This window comes from Canis aureus, chromosome 5 (assembly GCF_053574225.1).
Source record: "Canis aureus isolate CA01 chromosome 5, VMU_Caureus_v.1.0, whole genome shotgun sequence".
Taxonomy (NCBI): domain Eukaryota; kingdom Metazoa; phylum Chordata; class Mammalia; order Carnivora; family Canidae; genus Canis; species Canis aureus.
Genome location: NC_135615.1, coordinates 1,826,389 through 1,851,715, shown reverse-complemented (window position 1 = coordinate 1,851,715; position 25,327 = coordinate 1,826,389). Strand labels below are relative to the sequence as shown.

The 25,327-nt window shown below is 39.6% G+C and overlaps 1 protein-coding gene across 26 annotated transcripts in view; it reads left to right on the top strand.

Annotated features, from left to right (window-relative positions):
- LOC144313604 (uncharacterized) overlaps positions 1 to 25,327 on the top strand; it is a 151,355-nt gene that overhangs the window by 87,248 nt on the left and 38,780 nt on the right. For 17 of the 26 annotated variants that reach the window (XM_077896556.1, XM_077896554.1, XM_077896553.1 and 14 more), the window contains 3 exons: positions 648 to 743; positions 899 to 954; positions 3,333 to 3,431. In XM_077896556.1, the coding sequence (XP_077752682.1) occupies positions 648 to 743; positions 899 to 954; positions 3,333 to 3,431 (251 nt within the window). Of the gene's footprint in view, positions 1 to 647; positions 744 to 857; positions 955 to 3,332; positions 3,432 to 25,327 lie in introns of those variants that run through there. The other 9 variants (XR_013379199.1, XR_013379202.1, XR_013379203.1 and 6 more) reach the window with 3 other exon arrangements.

Here is a 25,327-nt window from a genome sequence, read left to right as displayed (position 1 = left end):
GACACCACCTGGGTGCCTCTGCTGAACCAAGGAGATTCTGCTGCTTCCCTAGGGCCAGGCTGCCTCCTGTTGAAGGAATACAACAGAAACGCAAAAGAGAAAAGTTAGCTGGCATTGCCCAAAATAGTAACTTTGTTAAATGAAAAGAATGAATTTGGGGAGATACTTACAAAGAAGTCTACCATATGACCCTAGATATGAAAAAACTTCCAAGTTAATCTGGGAGCTTGGAGGCATGTTGTGAATTCTTACCCCAGTGCCCATGCAACCAACAAAACTGAGATTCAAATGTGTTTGCCTTGTTCTTGGTAGTGCAGTGCTTATCTCTGGACGAATGAGTGAAAGGGAGGCAAGACAAAGGCCAAGAGTCTGGTGCTAATGAAGTCCTTCCTTAAGGAAGGCTTGGGGATCACTAGGAATAGGCACTGTGCTTTCCCACAGAAGTCCAGGCCATTGCTTGTCTCACATGGGGCAGGGCAGAGGTGTCAGGGACAGAGGGGCTGGCAGCCTGTGTTCTTTAGCTAGGGCTGGTCCCCAGCTCTTTCATTTCTTTCTAAGTGATACTTTCTCCTTACTTCAGTCCAACCTCCCACCCAAAGGAGCAAGAAAGCTTGCAGAAAGCCACCCAGTCCTTTCTCTCTCCACAGCTCCATGTTTCTGCTGCTGCACCGGAGAACCCACCCATATCCATCATCTAAAGAGAGAGGCTTCCAAAGCCTGGACTACCTTAAAAAACAAGTACGGTATTACTTTCCTAAGATGTTTGGCTTCAAAATGTCATTTGATATTTGTTAATTTGTACTGATGTTCTTTTTAGTCCCCCAAAATACTTTTGCAATTATCTTTATTGAAATTAGATGCTATTAAACTTGTTTTGAATGTCCCACGCCTGTGCAAGGTGATCCAGAAAGCAGAAGAAGGAGTGGCCCAGAACCTGCCATCTTCAGGGACAGGGTAAGTCCTTCTACAGAGAGTTGGGAGTTTTACTTGTTGAAGGAGGCAGCCAAAGTCTCTGTTGGACTCTCAGATGGGCACATGCCCTTTGGACCTTAGGAAGAGCCTCTGGCTTTAGAGCGAAACTCAGGTTCAGGAAAGTGCTCCTGGATAAACTTATAACTGGTGAAATGTGAGCAAATAGGAAAGCATAAACCTATGTGGTTTCCAAGGGGGCAAATATGAACCAGAGTGTCCGTGTGAAGCCCACCTGGCCAGGAGCATTCAAGGGAGGGAGCCTTTGTGCTGCTGCCTGCCCCTGGCAGACCTAGGAGAAGGGAAGTGGTGGGAGATCACAGAGGCTGCCACTTTATTTCTGTGAGCAACACCTCTTCTTATTACATAATTTCCCCCTGAGCTTGCACAATAGGCAAAGCATGTACTAAAGAGGCTCTCCTTAGCCAAAATATAATTTTCTACACACCGTGATTAGCAAAGCCTTCTTCTGCACACCAAGAGTCTGTGATTGGCCATGATTACTCAACAACAGGGGGTCAGGGATAGGTTACTTGGCATCTTGTCTCATCCTCTCCCTCTTTTCCCATCAAGGGATAATCACCATGATTCTCAAATTCTAAATTCACTGAGGGCTGATTTGCTGCACTTGCCACTTATCCAACCAATTTAGCAGTGAGGCACTCTTGGAGCCTAATTTCTGGTTTGAACTGTGTTCATCCACATCTTAGAAGAAGTGAAAACTAATCTGATGGGAATGCAGTGTTATTTGTTGTGTAGCTGATTAAATCTCGGCTGAAGGATGGATGAGGTGGTGGTAGACATATGCATGGTGGCATTCATGACCATCCTTCGCCTGCTTCCCTTGGCAGTGCCTGCCCACCTTTCTAGGTAAACACTGAACAGTGTGGCAATGCCAGAATGAGCAGTGGAGAGAGACTTGCAGAATGCCATAGCAGATACCTCGTTCTTTGTAGAAGAGGGAGGAAGCTAGAGCCCAGGGAATGGATTATTTTGTAGAGACTATGAGGGTCAGTGGCTCAGCACCCACTGCCACTCGCATACTTGTTTTAGATCCCTCTTGTTTGTCTCACATTCTCTACCTTAAGTACTCAGTGCTACGTCATCCACCAACCATCCACACTATTCATGAATATTTCCTACAGTATCTTAGGTAGCAAGAGAATCATTACCATTTTTTGTGACAAATTCTCTTCCTTCTATATTTACTTGCTTCAACTCGAAGTCCCCCACGGACTGATCTTTACCAGGCATTGAGCTCCTCTGCCGTGGTTCTTTCCTGAATTCTGCTTCTTATGCCAATCTACCTCCCCTATATCTAACTCCTTCCACTTTTCCCCAGACAACTGGATATCTAGTTCAGTGCCATCAAGTTCAATATTTACAGACAACAGACCATAGTATGTATCTGTCTTAACTGGTGATATGATACCTTAATCCAAAGAAGTGACTCCAATGCCAGAAATTTCAGACTTCTTGGGGGGGTGGGGGGAACAGTGAGCAGATGGGACTGAATCCATCAGGTCAGTCTTCAGCGGTCCTTACAGTTCATCTTCTAACTTTGTGCCCACCTGCTCTGATTACTCTTCAGGTAACATAATTATCCCTCACACACACTCTTGTCCCAAACTTCTATGTGGGGCAACCCTGGAGAGTGGCCATGTTTCCCAACCAGAAATTAAGCCACATGATCTAAAAAAAGGTACTTCTAAGAAATGGATTTACTGATAGAAAGAAGAGAAATCTGTAAAAACACATGATTTGGATATAGAATAAAAAGAGTTCTTACTAAACATTTAAAAGTTACAAGAAATTGGAAGTTTCTTAGCATAGCGAAGCTCTATGGTTGTATGGTTCCATGTGAGAATACAATGCATCAGTGCTAAAGTAGAATAAGAGTCTTGGGTCAAGAGACCTGTGTTTTTATCACAGCAGTGCTACTAATATGATGTGTGACTTAGAACAAGTCCACTAGTGCCTGTGGACATCCTTCTCCTTATCCTCTAAACAAGAGAGAAAATGTGATGCAAGCATGCACAGCATTGTCTTCGGTGTCAGAGAGACCTCAGTTTCTATCCTAGGTCTGCCATGTATCATGTGTGACCTTAGGCAGGTAAATTACCCCACCTCTGGAATGCAGCGTCACTAGTACTCAGTCACTATGCTACTCATACTATGACACACACATAAGAAGTGTTCAGTAAATGGTAATTATAATTTTTTGGTAATTATAAAGTTAATAAAATATGGTTAGGTTCATTGAATTCAAATTTCCTTTCTCAATTTATTGAGAGGAAATGCAGAGAAAATAAAGGGAAAAGTTTAAAGGTTATGATCACATCCTTGTCTCTATTTTTCTCAAGCAATCTAGAAAGAGCCTAATACAACTTGCAGACCAGGATGACTCAGCCTGTCGCCGCCTACACCACCCCACCCCACCCGAGAACATTTCTGGGGAAGAGGTAGGCTGCACATTTTAAGTACAATTCCTCAGTTTCATTTCCCAAATGAGTTCTGTCAGGATCCAGAATCTACTCCTCTCATAATGACCTTCCCCAGTGAAAATTAAAGACTCATTAATCTATAGACAGCCAAATGTAAAAATGTGCTTGTAAAATAACACCAGCTAAATCATCATCTTTCAACTTTGTGGCAAATAGGAAGCTTTTAACCTCAGAACACTTAAGAAATTTGGGTTTTAAGAAACCATAACCCAAAGGTAATACATGACTCTGCAAAGAAACTTCCTGCCATGCTCTTTTGCTGTGGCTTTTTTTTCCCACCTACCTAAACCTCATGAAAGTAAAAATAATGATCAATCATGCAAAGTGGGGCTTGTCTAAAATAACTGAAATGTGACAGAAGATGAGTGTTAGGAATATATAGCACTAGACAGTGGTTATCAAGCCAGGAGATCACTCATTAATATTGGGCACTGGTTGATAGGGGTCAGAGCCAGAGCCTCTGCACTGTGTCTTGATAGCCTGCTGTCCACTTACGCCCTTCAGCAGCCACATCAACTTGAGTAGCCTGATTGTCACTCTGAGCCACTGGCTCCAGTTAGGAAAGACAGTGGGCACATCTCTGTTCTCATGGGCCCAAAGAAATTAGGGAAGCAAGTATTAGAAAATGTTAGCTTGTTTTTCTGTGATCATTTTCATTTTTTCCCCCTTAAATAAGAACTTAATTAAAAAAAACTTCCAGGGTGCCTGGGTGGCTCAATTAAGTGTCTGACTCTTTATTTCAGCTCAGATCATGATCTCAGGTCGTGAGGTGGAGCCCCACATCAAGCTCCTTGATCAGCGAGGAGTCTGTTTGGGATTCTCTCTCTCCCTCCTTCTCCCTCTGCCCTCCCTGTGTTGCATATGCAAGCACTCTCTCTCTCTCTCTCTCTCAAAACAAAACCAAAACCAAAAAACTTTCATGTACACTCTCAACCCTTTTTAAAAATAGTCGTTCAAGCTGGTTAGCTGAGGAATGGTGGTTTTGTAGTTTAAAGGTGGTATGAAGCCAGGATAACTTGGAGAGTGAGGAATGGATTCTAACTACTTTGATTCTGGCAAACACAGGAATCAGAATGGGCACTGATGACTAGTGCTGGTACATGCAAGCCAGGAATATGTCCAATTCTACTCCCATTCCTCTCCCCCTTGCTTTAATTAATTCATTAAACTTACTGACTTATTCTAAAATTACACATTAACTGTGTGTGCTAGATGTCTGAAATAGAAAGCTGATACTTGTTGTCTTCAGGAAGCTCATAGTCTCCTGGGGTAGATCGAAGGGACAAGGAGCAGGGTGACCCCAAGGTGCCATGGGAGATTTGAGAGCACCACAAAGACTTCTAGAAAAAAAGTGACATTCGACATTTAAAGGAATAGCGATTCCAGGTGCAGTAGCTGACATTAGTGAAGGAGCAGAATCCCAGGTTGGAAATTGAACTGAAAACTCAAATGATTGTTGGAAAAATCCAGTTACTTTCAGAAGTTTTGCCTCAAGGGTCAGAGGTAGAAGAGATACTGCTTGTGCCACCTCACTCCCTCTCGTGTGGATCACTGGGCTGATCCTCCCAGGAAGGAGAGAGATCATTTTTGCGGACTCTCCCAGTGATATTGGAAGTAGGTTTTCACCCCATGTCGTGGGCCAGGGGCACATCTGACTGCTGAGCTCTCACTGTGGACCACACCAAGCCCAACAGGTTGGTGGTGATGAAGCCACCGGGAGTAGAAGGAATGCCGTTGGCTCTGCTCCCAACCTCTCCAGGGGAGGGCTCACTGGGGATTGCAGTCACAAGCCCACAGGGCAGAGTCCAGCTCTTCCTCTATCAAGCCTAACACAGCTTTGTGATCCACCCAGGATGCTGGGCTGGGGATGGCCTGCTGTGGGCTGAGGAGAAGCCCTCAGGCCACTGGTGAGACCCCAGCCACTCCTTGCTCTCACCCTTCCTGAAAGAACCAGACACAGGGACATCTTTATCATCACTCCTGACATTTGCGCCCTCAGTGAGCACAGTGCTTTGCTTATACTGTTTAGTTCTCTTGACCCACATTTACACACATAGCTCAGACTACCCACCTCACTGGGTCACTGTGAGAATGAAATTAAAGGGCTTTCTTTATAAACTGTAAAGTGCCATCTAAACATAGATTATTTATGTTATCTTACTGCCATCAATCTGTGCAGAAAATCCCAGGAGGCAGGTAAGGCAGGCATTATTAACTCTCGTTTTCGACTTGAAGGAACAGAGAGCCAGGGGAGAAAATGCAATGTGCACATCAAGAAAAGCCATGGAAGAAAGGGAAAAAACAGCGAATTTTACAAACTCTCTACTAATCCAAGAATTTTAAGTTTAACACAATCTGACTTAAATCTACTTTTTCTAAGTCTCTAAGGATTTTTCCTTCACCTTATCAACAGTACATTTGGTATGGCGATCACAGAAAACTAAATCCAACTGCAGAGGTTTGTTTGTTTGTTTGTTTTTTCCCCTAGTGAAGATCAGGAGGGGCAGGTAGGCAGGTATGGAAACCTCTTTGAGCAGAATGTTCTCTCACCTTTCCCTGGAAGGCAGAGCAGTGTCTGAACACCAGAGCACCTTTGTTCCTGCCTGCTCTCAAGTGGCTCTGCTCTAACAGGACATCGATCCCCTCTGTGAAGTGTCTCTGTCACTTACAGCTTTCACAGCTGCGAGGCCTGCAGGCTGATGGAGAGGGGCTGGTGTGTGGGGGCGGCCAGGAGTACTACTGTGGCTAGAATTCCCTACTGAAGGGGCTTATCTTGATGACAGGAGCCAGTGGCTAGACACTAGGAATGGTTTTGCCCTTTGCATTAGCTACAGGGCACTGTTAGCATTTAGAACCCACTGGTCTGTCAGCTAGCCTGGGTAGCTGGGCTTTCTTAGGCGGGGTCCAGGGGAGAAGGACGGAGACTGCATGGATTTTAATCCGATCCATCTGAGCCCAGGAAGTGGAAGTCCTGCTGAAAGTAGCTCTCGTTCAAAAGAGAAGCGCTCCTAAAAGCACCAGGCAAGACCCCTGCTGAAAGAGTAGGGAGTAGGACATGGTTTGGGACTGTCCCTGCCATGCCTTTGTCCTCATGCAATCATGAGAAGTGCTCCCTCCCACTCTCCGGAGAGTCACTCAAATTTTACATAGGACACTGTGCCTGAGATTTTACAATGTCCTGACACCGATTGCCCAGTATTACAATCCTGGCCCACATTTACGGAGCACCTATTGTGCACCAGACATAATTCTACATACTTTGACCTTACTTTAATCTCTAAATCAGCCCTACCATGCAAGTGCCATCCTTCTCATTACCTGAATGAGGAAACTGAGACAGAGTGGTTATGTCACTTGCCTAGAGCCACACAGTAAGGAAGTGGCTAGGCTCTGTCTCCCCCCATGCCTAGGTCCTCACCCTAAGCCATGGCCACAGCTATCCTCAAGGTAGGATCCTGACATTCCAGGAAGTCCCCACCACACAGCCTCAATGGCTGTCTATGGCTGGAACCCATTGGTGGCTCTTTGAAGGGCTTTTAGTGAACAGCAGACTCAGGAGTTCATTGTCAGCTTCAGCTTGTTGGCTGATTTTCCCGGGAAGGAACAGTTTCTCAGGGTTTCCATGCATATGATGACATGTAGGGTCTTCCCATCCAGTTTGGAAAGGGAATACAGTGACCAGGAGTAACCGGCCTTCAACAGTGGTATGCTGAGTTGGAAACAAAAGTGTAAATCCCTCTAACTTGGAGAGGTACAGTGTTCTAAGAGACACTTTATTTTTCCCACAGTGACACAGAGCTGTGCCTTTGCAAAGTAGATAACCACCATGTGTGACAGTGTGTAAGTTTTTAACAATGTCAGAAGATGGAAAAAAAGAACTAATTCCTCGAATCACCCATTCCTTGGTAGTTCTAAGCCCCTGTGACATAAACAGGTCTTTAACCACATAGGAGAACTGGATTGGGAGAGGATACCATGCCTTGGTGCCAGGCATTTTTGGGATAAGGTTTTTGGACCTTTGATCCTGACCTCAGTGAGGATGTTGATTGCCATAGGGATTAGCTTGGGAGTACTTCTGCTCAAAAGAACCTCTGCTTGGAGGATCTCAAGTCATGTCCCCTTGGGTCCTCTATGAGGTCTTGGCTCCTTGCACTTCAGGCTTATAGATGTGACTTTGCTTCAGCCATGAAGGTGTTCCTGCCACTTTTCAGCTACATGCTTCAGTCCTGAAGTTTAGCTCCAAGAGCACTCACAGAGGAGAGTGACTAACATGGCCACCCTAGGGGACTTGCTCTCCACACACCTCTGTCACCTGCAATCATTCTGAGAGGCTTCTTAGTGTGACAACAGTGAGCCAGCTCATCATTTCCTGGGTTGGGCCTCCTTGGAGCTGCCTGCAGCCTCGGAACAGAGATCTGAAGGTTGTCTCAGAGGAAATCTGTGACTTCCAAAATGGTGCCAATAGGCCACAGTGTGCTTGAGGGGCTTCTGCTTTCTCATTTGAGGGGTAGGGTGAGAGTGGGACCAGGGTGAAAAGCCCAGAATGGCAGTTTAGTGAGTATGAAAAACCACACGCCTTTGGGTTTATTCGGGTTTTTGTTTTGTTTTGTTTTGTTTTTATTGCTACTGCTTAAGGAAAGAGGAATATCCACCTTCCACAAAACAAAGGTATTTTTTTAACATTGCCTGAAAGAAATGTTTTATACAAAAGGTTTGTATAAGGATACAATAATGGACATAGTTAAAACACCATTTTAACTGTCTAAAAAAGAAAACGACCTCCTTCCCTCAGTATCAAGGTGTTAAATTAACTCACCTGTTGCTGCTAAAAATCTATCGTGATACCTTTAAGGTCTGTGTCAAGAGCCTGATCTTTCGACTCGATTTCAAACTCCCCAAATGGTAGGCCCTCTTCTTTCATAATTGTTTCACCTGCCGTCAGCAGTATGGATCGTATTTTAAATCTCTTAAGGTGTCTATATAAAATTTCTTTTCTATTGCTCAGGTTAGATCTTTGTGCCTTTTCCCCCTGAGTCTCTGAATCGGGCCATGCACAGTGTGGCCCTCACAGGCATCCTTTATATTTCTGACTCAAGATCTTTGGATGCCTTGATTGTGGGACAATTAGGTTCAATAAAACAAGGAAACAAAGGGAGGCCCATTCATTCCTCCTCCTACGGCTTCTCAAGAAGGCCCTAGGACTGTGATTCTTTATCCAATCTCTGCTTCTTTATTTCCAGATTAGGAGATTTAAAGGCCTATCTTAAACAACAATAAAACCTGTACCTACATTAGCAATTAACATCAACTCCCTTTTACAATCATTCCATTTTCCCTCCTGCTGTTCTAGGGAAACCTGAATTAAAAAGCCTGGTGCTGCTCAAGGGCAATTAATAGCACTGAGATGACAAAAGATCTTAGAACTGCTGACAAAGTGGCCCTGGGAGGGAACTGGGCCCGGGCTCAAAGTCACGATGGGAAGTGTATGCCCGGTACAGCCTGTGCTTTATGCATGAAGAATGAAAAGATTTTCATCGCCCAGGATAATGCAATTAAAAAGTACACCACCAGAACCCACCCCATGCCAACTTGTTCAAAACTGGGCCTCAGACCCAGCGGCCGAATTGAAATTTGAAGCTTCACCATCTCCATTGGCAGGGAGGGAGGAGTTGGGGGTTGATCTGCCCCCTTGTGCAGACAGGTGCCTGTAGCGGAACGGAAGGACATATGCTCATTGCCCATGGTAGGAAATGATTAGAGGACCTAGGATGGGTGGGCCGGAGGAGACACAAGCAGTGTCAGAGGAGAAGCTAATTAAAAGGAGGATCTCAGGTCTCTTTGTCCTCTGCACTCAGTGTTTCTGCCCTACGCTGTACACACAATTTAACATGCACAGGGAAGGGAGAGCAACCATCTCTAATTGCCTGAAAATGACACAGCGTTTGTTGTCCTCAAGTCCGCTCAGCCAGGTGGAAATTGTTTTCTCAATTCGTGTACTCTGCCGCAGTGCAGCCTGCGCTGGGCAATTTTCTTCTAATCTTATTGAGATGAGCACCATTCGGGATTACTGACACAACAGAGTAGTTGTTCTAGAGAATTGTTGTGACCCTGGATGGGAAAAAGCATGGAGGAAAGAGCAAGACTAACCAGACCCCCATGAGCAGAAAGGAGGTGGGCACCGGCTGCACGGTTGCAGAAGACCCTGACCTGGGAGCTCTCCTCCTGCGGTGGGGTGCTCACTCTGCAGTATTTACACTCTGACTCCGACTCTTGTCCTCAAGGTTACTCCTCATGGCCTACCCATTCCACTAACAAGTCCACCTAAGCAAATTGAGCTTAAATCAGCAGGCATTGTGCTACAGTCGGCTGGGAAGGACTCATGGAGGCTTGTTCCCAGGAAGGTCTCAAGGCAGAGGGATGGTTTTAAGGGACTCTGCTGCACAGTTGCAAATTTTCTCTATGAAATGCATGGTGGGAAAGAGTAGAAGGACACAAAGAACTGTACTCACGTGCACAGCAGCTAAGGCAGCCAAAGAGGCTGCGGCTTCGGTGATTCTGACAGTTAAAATTCACTGGGGTGAATGCCAGGTGCTATGCTAAGCCCTCACGTGCATGTTCTTTTTTAAAGTTCACGATAAGCCTGTGAAGTAAGTCCTTTGGCAATGTCCATTTTATAGCTTAACAAGATTAAAGACACATGGCAAGGAAATGGCAGGACCAGAATTCAAACTGGTCAGTCTGTCTTTGGACTTGACCCCAGCTTCTACCAAGATGCCCAGGCTGAACGTACAAACATGTATGGAGAGAACAATGTTTTTTTTTTTTTTTTTTTTTTTTAAGATTTTATTTATTTGAGATGGAGTGAGAGAGCATGAGTGAGGGAAGGGAGAGGGAGAAGCAGACTCCCTGCTGTGCAGTGAACCCAACTCGGGGCTTGATTCCAGGACCCTGAGATCAGGACCTGAGCCAAAGGCAGACCTTAGCTGACTAAGCCACCCGAGAGGAAAGATTCTTGGGAATAGGCCCATTGCTAGTTAACAAAACCAGGTGAAAAATGGCAACTTCTAACAATTTGTTATGAATGAGTTATGTAGCCAAAGCAAATTATGGACACTCCTAACCAGTCACCATTTCTGTCTGCACCTCCCTCTGTAATGATCTTATACAGAACAGCAGTTACAGGGCCTAGAGGTTGACAGTGGCTCACATTTGGAGTTTCTTGAGAAAAACACAGTTAGAGCCGAAGCCTAGAGCACGAAAAGGTAATTGTTTCCAGGATGCACAACTCAAAGTGTGCTTGTGAAGGTAGAGAAGTCAGGGAGGAGATGGAAGAAGGAAGGTAGAGACAATTGTTTTTTAAAAGGTACAATTCCTTTGGGGAAAGTTTTCTTATCTGTATAAATGGTATCAGGTGTAGAAGGAAGGTCCACTCTAAAAGCTAAAGCCTCACTCTCTTTAGAAGAAATAGTATTCTTGTTTATACTCTATTGGCAATTAATGATACGCATCACATAACATTTTCATTACTACTGTCTTGTATTATTCTCTTCAACCTTTTTTGTTTAATTCCTCATGTATTATTGACATGTCTTCCTAATTATATGGCAAGTTATTTTGAGGAAAAAATGAAGTTTTTCAATTACTTTTAACCCCTGTAGTACCTAACAGAAAATCTAGTCCACATCTATTGATTGATAAAGGAAGATGCTTGGGCTCATTTTTCTCCTAGCTTGAAGTAACAAAAGGAATTTAGCCTGAGACATATCAGAGGGACTCAGAGACTAGTAGAAAGAGCTTCTTCACTGTAACTCCAGCTACTTCATTCATCCATCTGTTGATCTATTTATTCAATGTCTCTATAAATATGCCAACAAGGGGCACCTGGGTGGCTCAGTGGTTGAGCATCTGCCTCTGGCTCAGGTTGTGATCCTGGAGTTCCAGGATTGAGTCTCACATTGGGCTCCCTGCAGGGAGCCTGCTTCTTCCTCTGCTTGTGTCTCTGCCTCTCTGTGTCTCTCATGAATAAATAAATAAAATCTTAAAAAAAAGAGAGAGAGAGAGAGAAATATACCAACAAGAAGTCTACAAAGAAGTACATAGTCATTGTCCTTTAGGATCTCATAGCACCATAGGAAGGAGGGGAGGATCATGCCTGCTAATATTCAAGGGAAAAATGAACATTCTTGAGGGTTGCAGTTTGCTGCTAACCACTTCCTAACATGATTGTCTGTTGACTCATTCATTTATCCAAAAAGTATTTGTTGAATGTGTACTGGAAACAGGGATACATGTGTGAACAAAATAAATGAAGGCCTTATACTCATGAAGCTTGTAATCTACTGGATAAAACAGACATTTACAAAATAATGCCACACATTATTTAACTATAAGTGCAATGACAAAGGATCACAAGTTTATATGGGAGTATACAATGCAAGTAGGGTTTGTAACCTTGATTTGGCCACAATGATGGTGGCAAGAAAAGTATTTTCCATAGAGATTTCATTGACATTGAAACTTACAGGCTGGTGGGGGGTAGCCAAAGTAGAAGGTAGAAAATGGAGAATTCCAGAGGAGCAGTTGGGTGGCCTTGAGATGGAAAGAATTTGGCACAAAAGAAGAAATGAAATAACACAAGTGAGTAGAGTATGGGGGTGGAAGTGGATGCTGGAGCCAGATGAGGTTAATGAGTGGGACATGGCCAGATCATGCAGGAGGTCATACATATAGGTTTGAGTTGTTTTTGCTTCAGTTTTACCATCTACCATTCAACTTTTCTTTCTATTTGGGGGCATCTCCCACTATGCACAACATCTAAGGGATCCATATTTCTTATCACCTGTTATGGAGAATGAAGGAGGGAGATCCTCTTTTTCCCATCCTCTGGCATCCAAGGTATGACCATGGAAACTGTGTTTGTCCAATTACTCATCGTGGATCACCTTGAGTCTATGAATCTGAAGCAAGAAATGCAAAGTCAAAGGAAAAGCATAGAATTCACTCATTGCAGTGGCATCCTATGACATTAAGCAGTGGCAGTAGCACTATCTGGTGCCCTGTTCTTCTAGACTATGACATTAAGCAGTGGCAGTAGCACTATCTGGTGCCCTGTTCTTCTAGACTATTCCTTCCATCTGGCCTCCAGAGGCCCCTCTGTTCTTATTTCCTAAATCACCCAGAGAATCTGTGGGCTTGCTAGCATCTTCCAAACTTTCTCTAACTGTCTAAGTTCATCAGAGCTAATTCCAGTTCCTTGTAACCCAGATTCTCAACTGGTAAACAATGATAAGAAGGTTGGTTTTTAATTTAAAGGACAACAGAAGTTTGAAGGGTTCTATCCAAGGTGTATTAAGAATGATTTTAATTGGAGCATCACTAAAAGTCTTTTACAGTTTTCAAACTACTTGCATGTGACTCATTTGTTTTTTATAGCAACCAAGGAGGTAGGCACTATCATCTTCCCTTTATTCGACAAAAAGATAATGGAGTTGGAAGAGTCCAAGTGATTTCTTTCCAGTGTGAAATAGCTAATTAATGGCAGAACAAGTATCTGAGGCCAGGTCTTCTGGTTTCCTGTGCCTTGCTCTTTCTTTTACCTCTTACAGTGGGTGTAACACCTGGAGTGTGGGAAGTGAGAGCAGGTGTCATGACTTTTGTGTCAGCAGCAGAGGCACATTGTCTAAGCTCTACACATGAACTCACCTATGAACATTCTTGTCAACTCCACACTCACGCCCACCGCTATTTATATTGGATAGTGGATCCACATAAGGAAGAAAGTAGCATCCCCAGAATACAGTCAATCTGAAAGACTTCGAAAGCACAAAGCTGTGGTTAGGAATGTACAGGATCACAAATGTGTGTAGCTGCATAGACATGCATTCTCATTAGAAAAAAGCTTAAGCTTGAAATTGTGAGATGTAAAACCAGAAAAGGGTATATTGGTAAACAGATCACATATGGTATTAGGTAGCTGCTGGGAAGAAGCGAAGATCAGGAGTCAAAACACAAGCTTTGACTTGAGACCTGGAGAGAATACTTATCTCATAAGACCATTGTAAGGATTAAACAAGGTAGCACATGGAAAGTTCTTAACACAAAGCCTAATACAAGGCAGATACTCTATTAGATGTTTGTTCCCTTGCTCTGTTTCCAGAGGCATTAGAAAGCAAGTGGAGATTTGCCCCCCAGGGTTGAAAGGGGTTTGGGAGGATCTTTGGCACAGAGAACCATGGCTCAAACTCAAATCTGTCAAACAGGAGCTATGGAGAGAGCCTAGGGGCACCCAGATGAACAAGGAGAAGGCAGCAACAGTCTCTTCCCTCATTTTCAAGGGCCAACCACATTGCTGAGTTTATCTTTCTAATAGTAGGTCTAGAACTTAGATGATCCATTCAACCATCAAGGGTATGAAGAGAAAGAAATTTATTTACTTGAAATAAAGCACACAGAAATTCTTCCAACTTTTTAAAAATTTTTATGTTTTTTTTTCTAAAGACCATTTGATAGGATTTTTTTTTTCTTTTCCAGGGAAAGAAACAAAAGGTAGTTTTTTTTTTAATCAACAAAGAGTATTTTCTTTTCAATGAAAACCAAATATTTTTCTAAAAGCAAAATTTATTTTCCCAAATATTTGACAAGAGCAAGCTGTAAAATTCTGAAGGAGTTTAGTCAGCTGTGCAGATTGATTTTTGAAGTGTAAAATAAACTTTTCTTTAACAGATGTCAGGATTGTGACTTTGAGAGATAATGACAGTTTTTATACTAGGTTGGTGACAGAATTTCTGAGAAGAATGAATAAAGTTTTGGTGCCAAGTTTGGAGGAAAATGACAACATGATTATTAAAAATTGACTGAGTTGAGGAAAGCAAAATCAGTGTTTTAATTTGTTTGATTAGACAGCATAAATTGTTCCATATCAGCAAAATAAATTTAACAAAAGGATGGGCCATACCATTGGGTAAGAATAAGAGTAATCCGAAGGCCCTACCTCCCTCCCAACCATCATAAATGAAGGTGATTTAAATTCATTTTGAAGGTCTCATACAAGGGACCCAATAGCCATGGAAGACTCTGTAATAATTGTGTTCAGATGCTGCCCCTCTAGCAGCAAAGAGAGACAAGTCTGCAATACTGACAAATACATTCTAACTGGATTATGTAGGGTCAACCATCACTGCCACATTTTAGGCAAAATCAGATAGCCTGGGGTCCCCATTCCACTATCTCCTGGTCCTCCCCTCAGCTGCAACCTCTGACTGCAGCTCAAGTCCTGATTCTGTGCAAAGCCTTCTGGACTCTGTTCTCCAGGCAGCTAGCTCCCTCTTCCCTGATTGTAGAGGAATCTGATTGCAATGCAAAATGTTTAAAATTGGCCAGGGATAGTCTTATTGAGCCAGAGTCCCCCAACCTTGAATTCCACCCTAGGCAACTTCTACTATACTCTGCAGTACCTCTCAGAGACGATACTCAGGGGGACACCACCAGCTTTGCTTTGCATAGAGATCCTGTGCTTTTCTGGAGAACAGAGTTTTGGGAATAAAATAGCTAACTCCAGAATATTTTACCTGAAGACCAGAGCCAGAGTAAGGAACTGAATATGCAGCTCCTCCTCCTTTTTACATTTGGTAGTTTATGAAACGATAGGGGAAAACCAAACATTGTGATATCTGATTTCTATTTGTTCTCAATTTTTTTCTTTTTCTGCTTTTTGTAGGTTTAATTAAGGCATGTAGGTTTAATTAAGCAATTATAATTCAGTTTCATCTCCTCTATTGAATTATTTAACTTCTTTAAAATAATTATTTGTGGTTATCTTAGGATTTACAATATACTTTTAAAATAATTTGTGTCTGGCTCTAATAAATTATACTGCTTCACGTGCAGGGTAAGCACGTTTAGAACAGTCTATTTCCATTTCCTCCCTCCCACCATCTTCCAGATTGGCATAAATTTTACTTTTATTTAGGCTGTAAATACACAATACATTGTTGTGACCTTTTGCTTTAAGTAGTTCTCTTTTAGAGAAATTAATACAAATTATGTTTTACTTCCTTTTATTCTTTCTCCAGCAATTCCTTTCTTTGTGTCGCTCCAAGTTTCTGAGCACTTTCTTATCCCTTTTGCCCGAAGAAGCTCCTTCAACAATTCATGTGAAGCTCATCTGCTACCAATGCATTCATTCTTTCAGCTTTTGTCTGTTTGAGAATGTCTTGGTTTTGAGTTCATTTCTGAAGGCTATTTTTTGTGGATATAGAATTCTGGGTTGACAGTCTTCTTCAGCATTTCAAACATGCCACAGCATTGTCTTCTTACTACATGTTCTCTGGTGAGAAGCATGCGGGAACCATTATCCTAGTTCCTCTGCAGATAATATGTCTTTTTTCTCTTCTTTCTTTCTTTCTTTCTTTCTTTCTTTCTTTCTTTCTTTCTTTCTTTCTTTCCTTCCTTCCTTCCTTCCTTCCTTCCTTCCTTCCTTCCTTCCTTCCTTTCTTTCTTCTTTCTTTCTTTCTTTTTTTTCCCCAGATGCCTTCAAGATTTTCTTATTGTCTTGATCTTCAGCAATTTGAAAAAGATATGCTTAGATGATTTTATTTGTGTGTTTATTTTTGTATTTATCCCATTTGGTATTCTCTGAGTTTCTTGAATATTTGGTTTGGGGTTTGTTATTCATTTTGGAAAACCCTTTGCTATAATTTCTTCAAATATTTCTTCAGTTCCATTCTTTTTTTCTGCTATTTCAATTATAGATATTTAAGATCATTTAATATCATCTGAAACAGTTAGATGCTGTATTCTGATCTTCATCCCTCCCACACACACTTTTTCTTTTGCAGTTCATTTGAAGAATTTCTATTGACCTCTATTCAATAGGTCACTGATTCCTTCCTGGTCTGTATTAAGCCTACTGATGAGGCCATGGAGGGCAATCTTTATGTCTGTTATTATGGTTTTTGGTTTACAGCACTTCTATTTTATTCTTTTTATTGAAATATAGTTGACATGTAATGTTACATTAGTTTCTGGTGTACTATATAGTGATTCAACAAGGCTAGATGTTATGCTGTGCTCACCACAAGTGTAGCTACCATCTGTAACCATACAGCACTATTATAATACCATTGACTGTATTCCCTATGCTCTACCTTTGATTCCCATGACTTATTGATTCCCTAACTGAAAGCCTGTATCCCCCACTCCATTTAATTATTTCTCATAGTTTTCTTCTCTCTGCTGACATTACCTATTTGATCTTGCATGTTGTCTATCTTTTCCATCAAATCCTTTAATACACTAATAAGTTATTTTAAATTCCACATCTGTGTCATGTCAGTCTGGTTGTGACGGTTGTTTTGCTTCTTCAAACTATGTATTTTCTTGTCTTTTCTTAGCCTGATAATACATTGTTTTTGTTGAAACAGTAACATGTTGGAAAAGGTAGTAGATACTGAGGTCAGTAAATCTTATGCTTGGAAATAAGCATCTCATTTCTGCTGCTAGTTCTCCTCCAGCCTACTTTAAATAAAATTGACACATACAGTTACAGTTTCTCTGTCAGGTCTTTGTGCTTTGGTTATTCCAAACTTTTTAAATGAGCTACAAATCGTTCCCTCCTCTTTTAGTTTCTAGGAGTTTGTGCACATTTGCATCATTCCCTACTTTGAAGTTTGATAAAACTTACCAGTGAAACTGTTGGGGAATCAATATATCTTTGTGGAAAGAGTTTTTATTAGAAATCTAAATTGTTCAACAGATATAGAACAAGTCAGATTTTTAATTTTTTAAAACATATTTTATTTATTTATTCATGAGAGACACACAGAAAGAGGCAGAGATACAGGTAGAGGGAGAAGCAGGCTCCATGCAGGGCGCCTGATGTGGGACTCCATCCAGGGCCACCAGGATCATGCCCTGGGAGAAAGGCAGACACTCAACCACTGAGCCACCCAGGTGTCCCAGATTTTTAATTTTTAAATCCATTTTAGTCAGTGGTATTCATCAAATAATTTGTCCACTTGTTCTAATAATTAAATTTATCATAAAAACTTGTCTTCATATCACCTCATTATCTTTGTAATGGCTCTAGGATCTATAGTAAGGTGACCATCTTTTAATCGCAAGATCGCCGACTATTTCTTCTAGGGACTTATCAGTTTTGTGGGCCTTTTGAAAGATCAACTTTTGACTCTGTTTGTCTTGATTCCATTGAGTTTTATTATTATTTCTTTTATTCTACTTAATCTCGCTTTAAGTTGCTCTTCTTTTTTCTTAGCTAAAGTCAAAACTGAGTTGGTTTTAAGTTTTGTTTCCTTCCTATTAAGGCATTTAAAATGATAAGTTTCACTTAAAGTATTTCTTTAGCTACAGCCTACAAGTTTTGAAGTGCTGTGTTTTCTTTGTAAATCAACTCAAATTTAAAATTCTCACTTATAATTTTAAAAATGTAGTCCATGGATATTTTTTAGAAATATCTTATTAACTTTCCAAATATTTTGGCTTTTCTAAGTATATTTTTCATTTCTCATTTGATCTAGTATTGTCAGAGATAATGTAGTGTAAGATTTCAATGTTTTGGAATTGATAACATTTTATTATATTGTTCAATAGATGATCTATGTTGAGCCAAGTACAGTCAGAAAGAATGTGCATTCTGAAGATGGTCATTGTGTTCTATAAATGCCTATTAATTTATATTGGATGATTATGTTTAGATCTTCCATATCCTTACTACCTATATGTATTACTTACATGTATAAATTATGTAATCATATATATATGATTTAATAATTACTGTGGGAGAATGTTGAAATCTTCAACTATGGTGTGAATTTGCCACTTTCTCTCTTTTGCCAAATTTTGCTTTGTGGTTTTTGAAGATATGATTAGATCAATATGCATGTAGAATTAAATATTTCTGATGAATTAGTTCTTCTTCATCTTTAGTAATATTCTTCTTTTTGAAGTTCATTTGGTCTCATCTTAATAAAGCCATACCTGCTTTTCTTTGTTTATAGTTTTCATGATATATTTTTTTCCATCCTTTTAGTTTCAACCTCAACTGTATCTTTATATCTAAAATATATCTCATCAAATAGCATATATCTAGGTCTTGCACTTTCTAAATTCATTTTTATAATCTCATCCTTTTTATTTGAGCATTTAGATCATTTACATTTAATGTAATTATGATTATGATAGGCTTTATTATCCTCATTTTAAATGATCAGCTGTCATTTAGGTAATCATAAAAGGAAAAGGAAGCATAGCTTTTTAAATTTATTCATTCATTTACCATTTTTAGTGTTCTTCATTCTTTCTTGTAGACCCAAATTCCCATGTAATATCATTTCCCTTCAGCCTTAAAAATATCCATAATTTTTTCTTATGACCAGGCCTATCAGAATACATTCTTCTAGCTTTCACTTATATGAAAATGTCTTTTTTTATGTTAATTTTGAAAATGTTTTAGTTATGTTACATTCTTCTAGTTTTCATTTATCTGAAAATGTCTTTATGATTATCTTTTCTAGAATGTATTTTAGATTTCTGAATATTTTTTATTATATTTTATTTTGTGTTTAACATTTTAAAAATCTTGTTGCATTGTATTCTGGACTTAATTGGATCAAATAAGAAATGAGGCATTATTTGTGTTGTTATATAATTGTTTTGTATATAATTGTTTTTAATTTAGCTTATTTCTGTATATTTGGCTTTTAGAAGTTTGAGTGTAATGCTCTTAATGTGGTTTACTTTGCCTTTATCTTGCTTATGGTTTACTGAGATACTTGAATGTGTAAGTTGATGTTTTCCATCAAAGTTAGGAACATATGAGTCATATATATATTTTTTTAAAAAGAACCCTTTATCTTTTTTTTTTTTTTTTCCCTTTATCATTTTTAAAAAAGTTTTATTTATTTATTTTGGAGAGAGAGAGTGTATGCATAAGTGGCAGGAGGGGCAGAGAGAGAATCTCAAGCAAACTCCCTGCTGAGCATGGAGCCTGACTTAGGGATCAATCTCACAACAATGAGATCATGACCTGAGCAGGCATCAAGAGTCAGATGCTTAACCAACTGAGCCACCCAGGTACCCCTTTATATTACTTTTATGTACAGAAAATTCAACAGAGTACACTTAGCCCTTTGATGATCAGTTTTTCTGCCTTTGAGTTTCCCAACTCGACAATGTGATCCACTGACTTTGGACCCTAAGATCCACTGAATTTGCCTTCCCATCAATAGTGGATCTTATCATATCTGTCATTGTAATTGGTCCTGACAGCTTCTACCAGCTTAGCTAGTGCTCCTTTATCTTCCAAGTCAACCTGTATGAAGGCAACAATGCCTTAGGCCTTCCTGTGGACCAGATGCTCTAGTCTGGCCTTCCCCTTGATAAGGCAGTAGGGAACCCCCATAATACAACACAGGACAGGCAGGAAGAAAGCCAGCTCAACGCTCAATGGGATCCACATAATTTGCAATCACTACCAGCTGAACTTCCTGTTTCCCACTAAGTTGATGACAGTATCAGCCCCAGCAGTTCAAAGGACAGATGGCCTCTTGTGGGGACATCCCCTTTGCTAGCAGCTTTCTTCACAGTCCAGACCAACAATCTCCACTTCTCTTGCCTTGTCTCTGGTTTGTATTTGTGGGCCAGCTTAAGTAGTTAGTAGCAGCTGGTTCAAGGCCTAGGTGAACTGTTTAATCACAGAGGCACTTTTAGACATTTTTAGAGAATTGCCCTTTGCCACTACAGCCAGGTGTAGCAGGACCATCTGATAAAGGAGGTGAAGTCCTCTTTGGGCTGGATGTCTTGTCCAACGCCAAAATTCTTAGGCCTCTTCTCAAATAGGGGAATGACCACATTCTTGGCCTCCTGCTTCTTCATGAAAACAGGGGCCAGAGCACCTTCTTCCCCTTAGCCTTCTTTCCTTTAGGCATCTGAGGTAGCTGAAGAAGAGCTCTTCATTTCTTAAAATATTTTCATTCACTTCTTCCAGGATTCCAATTCCAATAGAAATTAGAGATTTTTATATTGTGCCACAAATTTCCAAGGATCTTTACTTTTCTTCCATCTGTTTCTCTTTCCATTTTTCAGATTGGGTTATTTTTATTAGTCTGTCTTCTTGATACTGACTCTTATCTTATTTTCAGTCTACCATTAATTCTTTCTCATGAATTTTTAAAATCCTAACCTTTGTAGTCTTTTGTTCAGGAATTCCACCTCCTTGTTTCTTTCTTACTTTCTCTGTTTTCATCTCTCTGTTGAGATTCTCCAATAATTCATAACTAAGAAAAAAATTTTCTTTAAATACTTGAACATATATATCTGTTTTAATGTTTGTTAGTATCCTAACTCCAAAATCTGCTTCACCTTTGAGATACATTATCTGCTTTATTCTTGACTAATGGTCACATTTTCTGTGGGTTTTTTTCATGTCTAGTAATTGTTATTGCATTCTCAACAGCATAGATAGAGGATACATCTTAGAGTCTTAAGATTCTATTATTTTTTTCCTGGAAAATGTTGATTTTTATTCTGGTAGACTGTTCAATTACTAACTAATCAAGTTGAAATTGTATAGAGATGGTCTTATTTTAGACTTCTTAAGGTCATAGCTGGGGTAGACCCTGGGACATGGTTCTTTTCCCAAAACAAGTGGCTTTTCTGCTGGGTCAAACAGATGCCAACATGTTAGCAAGGTCTTTCTACTTCTACTGGACTAGAACTTCAAAATCTTCCAGCACTGCTCATATTCTGGTAACTCAATTACATTTCTACTCTATTGCTGTTCTCCAGTAAGCCATTCCCTGTTCACCTTGTGCATACTTAGCTAAACCCTCAGCCAAGGACTTGTGGAAAAACCACATGGAAAATTCTGGGATCTACTCCACTGCACAGCTGTCCTTCCCAGAACCCTGCATCACAGATTCTAGTGACTTTAAAAGCCTTATACTTGATTTCTACTTTCTCCATTCAGAAAGATCATCATGCCATGCATAGGGCTCTAGCTTCCTGTGCCACAGTCAGGAAATTTTCCCTAGGCAGAGAGTTGGCATGATTTTAAGTCTATTCTCTCTTTCAGACTTTCCTGGCTGAGGAGTCTTAAATGTAATCTGACTACCACCGAAACATACAGTTCTTTGATCTTTCTCTAATTACCAGGCTACCTGTATTTTCTTGTCTATTCCTTGCACCAACCACTCCTCCTAAGCACAGATTTTTCTCTCACAAGTCTTCTCTTCTTTTCCCCTTTGCTTACTTTGTCTTCTTGGTACTTACTCGCTGCCTGAAAAATCATGAGATCATTTTGTGTAGAGTGGATATATATGACTTTAAGATTGAAAAATGGCATATGATAGGGGCAAAAAAAATGAACTCAACTTTAACATACCTTTAGTGTCTACAATACATCATGAGGACTTGGTTTTTCATGTCCATGAATGGCATTGTTTACATTTATTGATAAATCCTTGGGTTCTTCTTAGGCCTACACTAGGCATAGAGTATGTTATTTGGGTATAGAAGAGAAAACTGTGTCCTAAGAAGTTTGCTTACTTTGACGGTGGTGATAAGGCTACTTCTAAATTATCATTTCCAAAAAAAAAAATTATCGTTTCCATTCAAAGTAATTCGTGTAAATATTGGCATCCATCTACTTTCTTTCTTTCCTTTCTCTTTTCCTTCCTTGCTCTTTCCCTTTCTTCTATTTATCTTTCAGTCAATATTTATAAACAGCTTCCTAGGTGCTTGGAATCCTAAAAAAACAGTACTTTTGGGGTATCCCATAGTTTCTTAAACTCTCAGAATTATCTTAAATTTCATGGCAGGACTAAAATTTCCCCAGAATTTTGCCATCTTTCTAGGAGGAAAAGTAATGACAGTGATATTGGATGACTTCTGGTCTTTGGCCTAACTTAACAAAAGGAGGTATTTTGGCATCTTACTGGGAAATCCCTGTGAACAATCAGATAAATGATTCATATCAATTAAAAGTATTCCTGAGAGATCTATCTATCTAAGAGGAATGATGAGTTTAGAACTTTCTTGTTTAATCAGGGACATATTCTTTGTTCAGATGTACTCTGCATTTTTATTTATTTATTTTTCTATAGCAGAGACTGGCAGTTTTTATTTGAAATCAGTCCAGGATGGATCTAGTTGTCTAAGGAATAAGACAAAATTCTCAAGACAGTATTAATATGTAGGCCTTGGCAAACACATGTGATTGTGTTCTTTTTCTTTATTTTACTTCTCTATTTTTTCATACTATTAACTCAAAGTGATGTATAGGGATAGAGGTAAAGGTGTATAAATATCATAGTATTCTCTCATGTAAGAGATTACTTTCTTCCTTTTAACAGTGCTTTTTATTACACTAATTATACTTTAATAAAGGCTTACTGTTCAAAAATACATACTCCATAACCGCAATAAAGCATTTCCCTTAATTTCCTCTCTTAATTCAAATAGATTCTTTACTATATGTATTTCATTTGAGTCCAGTTTAAAATTTTAAAATGTGTTGTAAAGCACCTCAAGGTATGTGAGAAACATCTAAAAATTAAATTACAATGAAGCTTATAATTCTCAAGAACTTGAAGATCCCTGCCCTATGCTCTCAAAGCTTGATCCCTATTTTATACTCATTATGTGGTGTCATCTTGACATTTAGAAAAATGACCTAGAGCAGTCATATAAACTACAATGAAACTTGTTTTGTTCATAAAATATTTGACTTGCCAGATCTTCTGATCCTCAGTTCAACGTTTTTACTTTATACCAAGGCAACTCATTTTCACTTTTGCACTTCTTTAAAAGATCTCTAACATTCGTAAAATTCAATAACCACTGACTGAAGGAATACAAACATTAGTTTTTTAAAGACACAGATTCTATTCTTTTCTCCATTTTTTTGTTTTGTTTTCATTACTTTAGAAATCTGTACCAGTTTGGGGACAGGGACAATTTATTGTCCATACACTAAGATAAGCAAAGGATGGAATAATGTTTTCTTTACCATGTACCCCACTCTGTGAGTAAGAGATTGTGCTGAGTGCATGCATGTGGCACTCAGAGTTATAATTCCAGCTGTGCCCCCAAATATGATGCATGAAAAGGAAAACATATGCACATTGGCATTTGGGAATTAATTTGTAGCTACATAGAAATGCAAGGTAGAGGTAACCCCAACCCCCTATCTCTGCAGTTAATAAATTTGTGTGCAGATGAGAGAGAAGGCCACACTTTAAGGCCAAACCCAAAAAAGCTCCTTCTGACTCTTGCCAGCCTAATCTCTTTTCAGTTTCACAATCATGAAGAGTTTTCAATTATTCTGTCTACAACATTTCTCTCTTCTCCAGGAGCTCACTGTGTGAAAGGGGCAAGGAATTGCCTTGTAGAGGAAGGGTAGTGTCTTTGGTAAATCCGTCTCCACTAGCTACAGTGCGAAGGCCTTCAAGACCATTTAAGTCATAGCAGATAAAGTTCTATTCAACTACAGATTCTTTTTTTTTTTAATAAACAAATTTTTATTTATTTATGATAGTCACAGAGAGAGAAAGAGAGGCAGAGACACAGGCAGAGAGAAGCAGGCTCCATGCACCAGGAGCCCGATGTGGGATTCGATCCCGGGTCTCCAGGATCGCGCCCTAGGCCAAAGGCAGGCGCCAAACCGCTGCGCCACCCAGGGATCCCTCAACTACAGATTCTATACGTAATCCTTTCATTGGATTCAGAATCCAGGTTATGAGTAGATATGTTGGGTTTGCCAATGATAAAGCATTCCTCTAAAAGGAAATATGTCAGTTGAGCTCAGGAATCTATAGTTTATTACTAGTTTTACTCTCGATTGACAGTGTTGTTAATAACTAATGATGTAATTTACATTGTATTGTGAGTGTAAGAAGAGAATCAAAATGAGGAAAGTAGAGAATTTGCCCTCTGCAGTACTGTGTTTTGTGAAGAGTATAAAACTCTTGTTGGAAAAAAAAAAAAAAGAAAAAAATTCTTGTTGGTGATTCACGTGATTCTTTTAGTCATGGTTCTACAAACATGGAGCCAAGAGCAACCCACTGCAAATATTTAAACTCAATCAGACCAGTTATTAGATGTCATGTAAATAATGAAAAAGATGAGCTGGTTTAAATCATAAATAATGAAAGGAAAAATATCAGCTGACTTAAATTCTTTTTCTTAAATAGTCTGCATAATTAGAAACAGACACACTCTCTCTCCTAACTTTTTCAAAAAGTCAGAATGCTGTATCTTCTATAGCTTCTCATTTTTTAAAATTTGGGGACTACACAAAAATGTATGCAATTTTAACTTTTTATTGGTCAAATAAAGATCAGAAAACTAATTTAAACTAAATATACACATCGATTAAAATATGAACTTAAGGATTAACTCCAATTTTATAACAGTTATAAGTAAACTATCCCTTTGCCAAGGATATTTATTTTACCATCTTTATTTCAGAAATATTTCATAAGATTCTGTGAAGAATGTATTTACTATGTTAAATATATGATTATTCCTACAACTGCCTTAGAATTTTTTTTTCTTTACTGGAGAAATATAAGCACGTGTGAGAAAAAAGAAAACTCAAATAAGAATAAAATAAAATAAAGAAGTAAAAATAAAAGTAGGAATAAGAAACAGTATTAAATACTTTGCAAATAGAAAAGATATCAGGGTGATTACAGAAAAAACTACTAAGTAACATTAGAATTATATTGTCATGCCATTTTTATGGTTTACAACAAAAACAGAAAAGATTTTGGGGATGATTATCTTGTAAAGTTGGATATTAAATTTCACTCTCAAATAAACATAAAAATGACAGTATT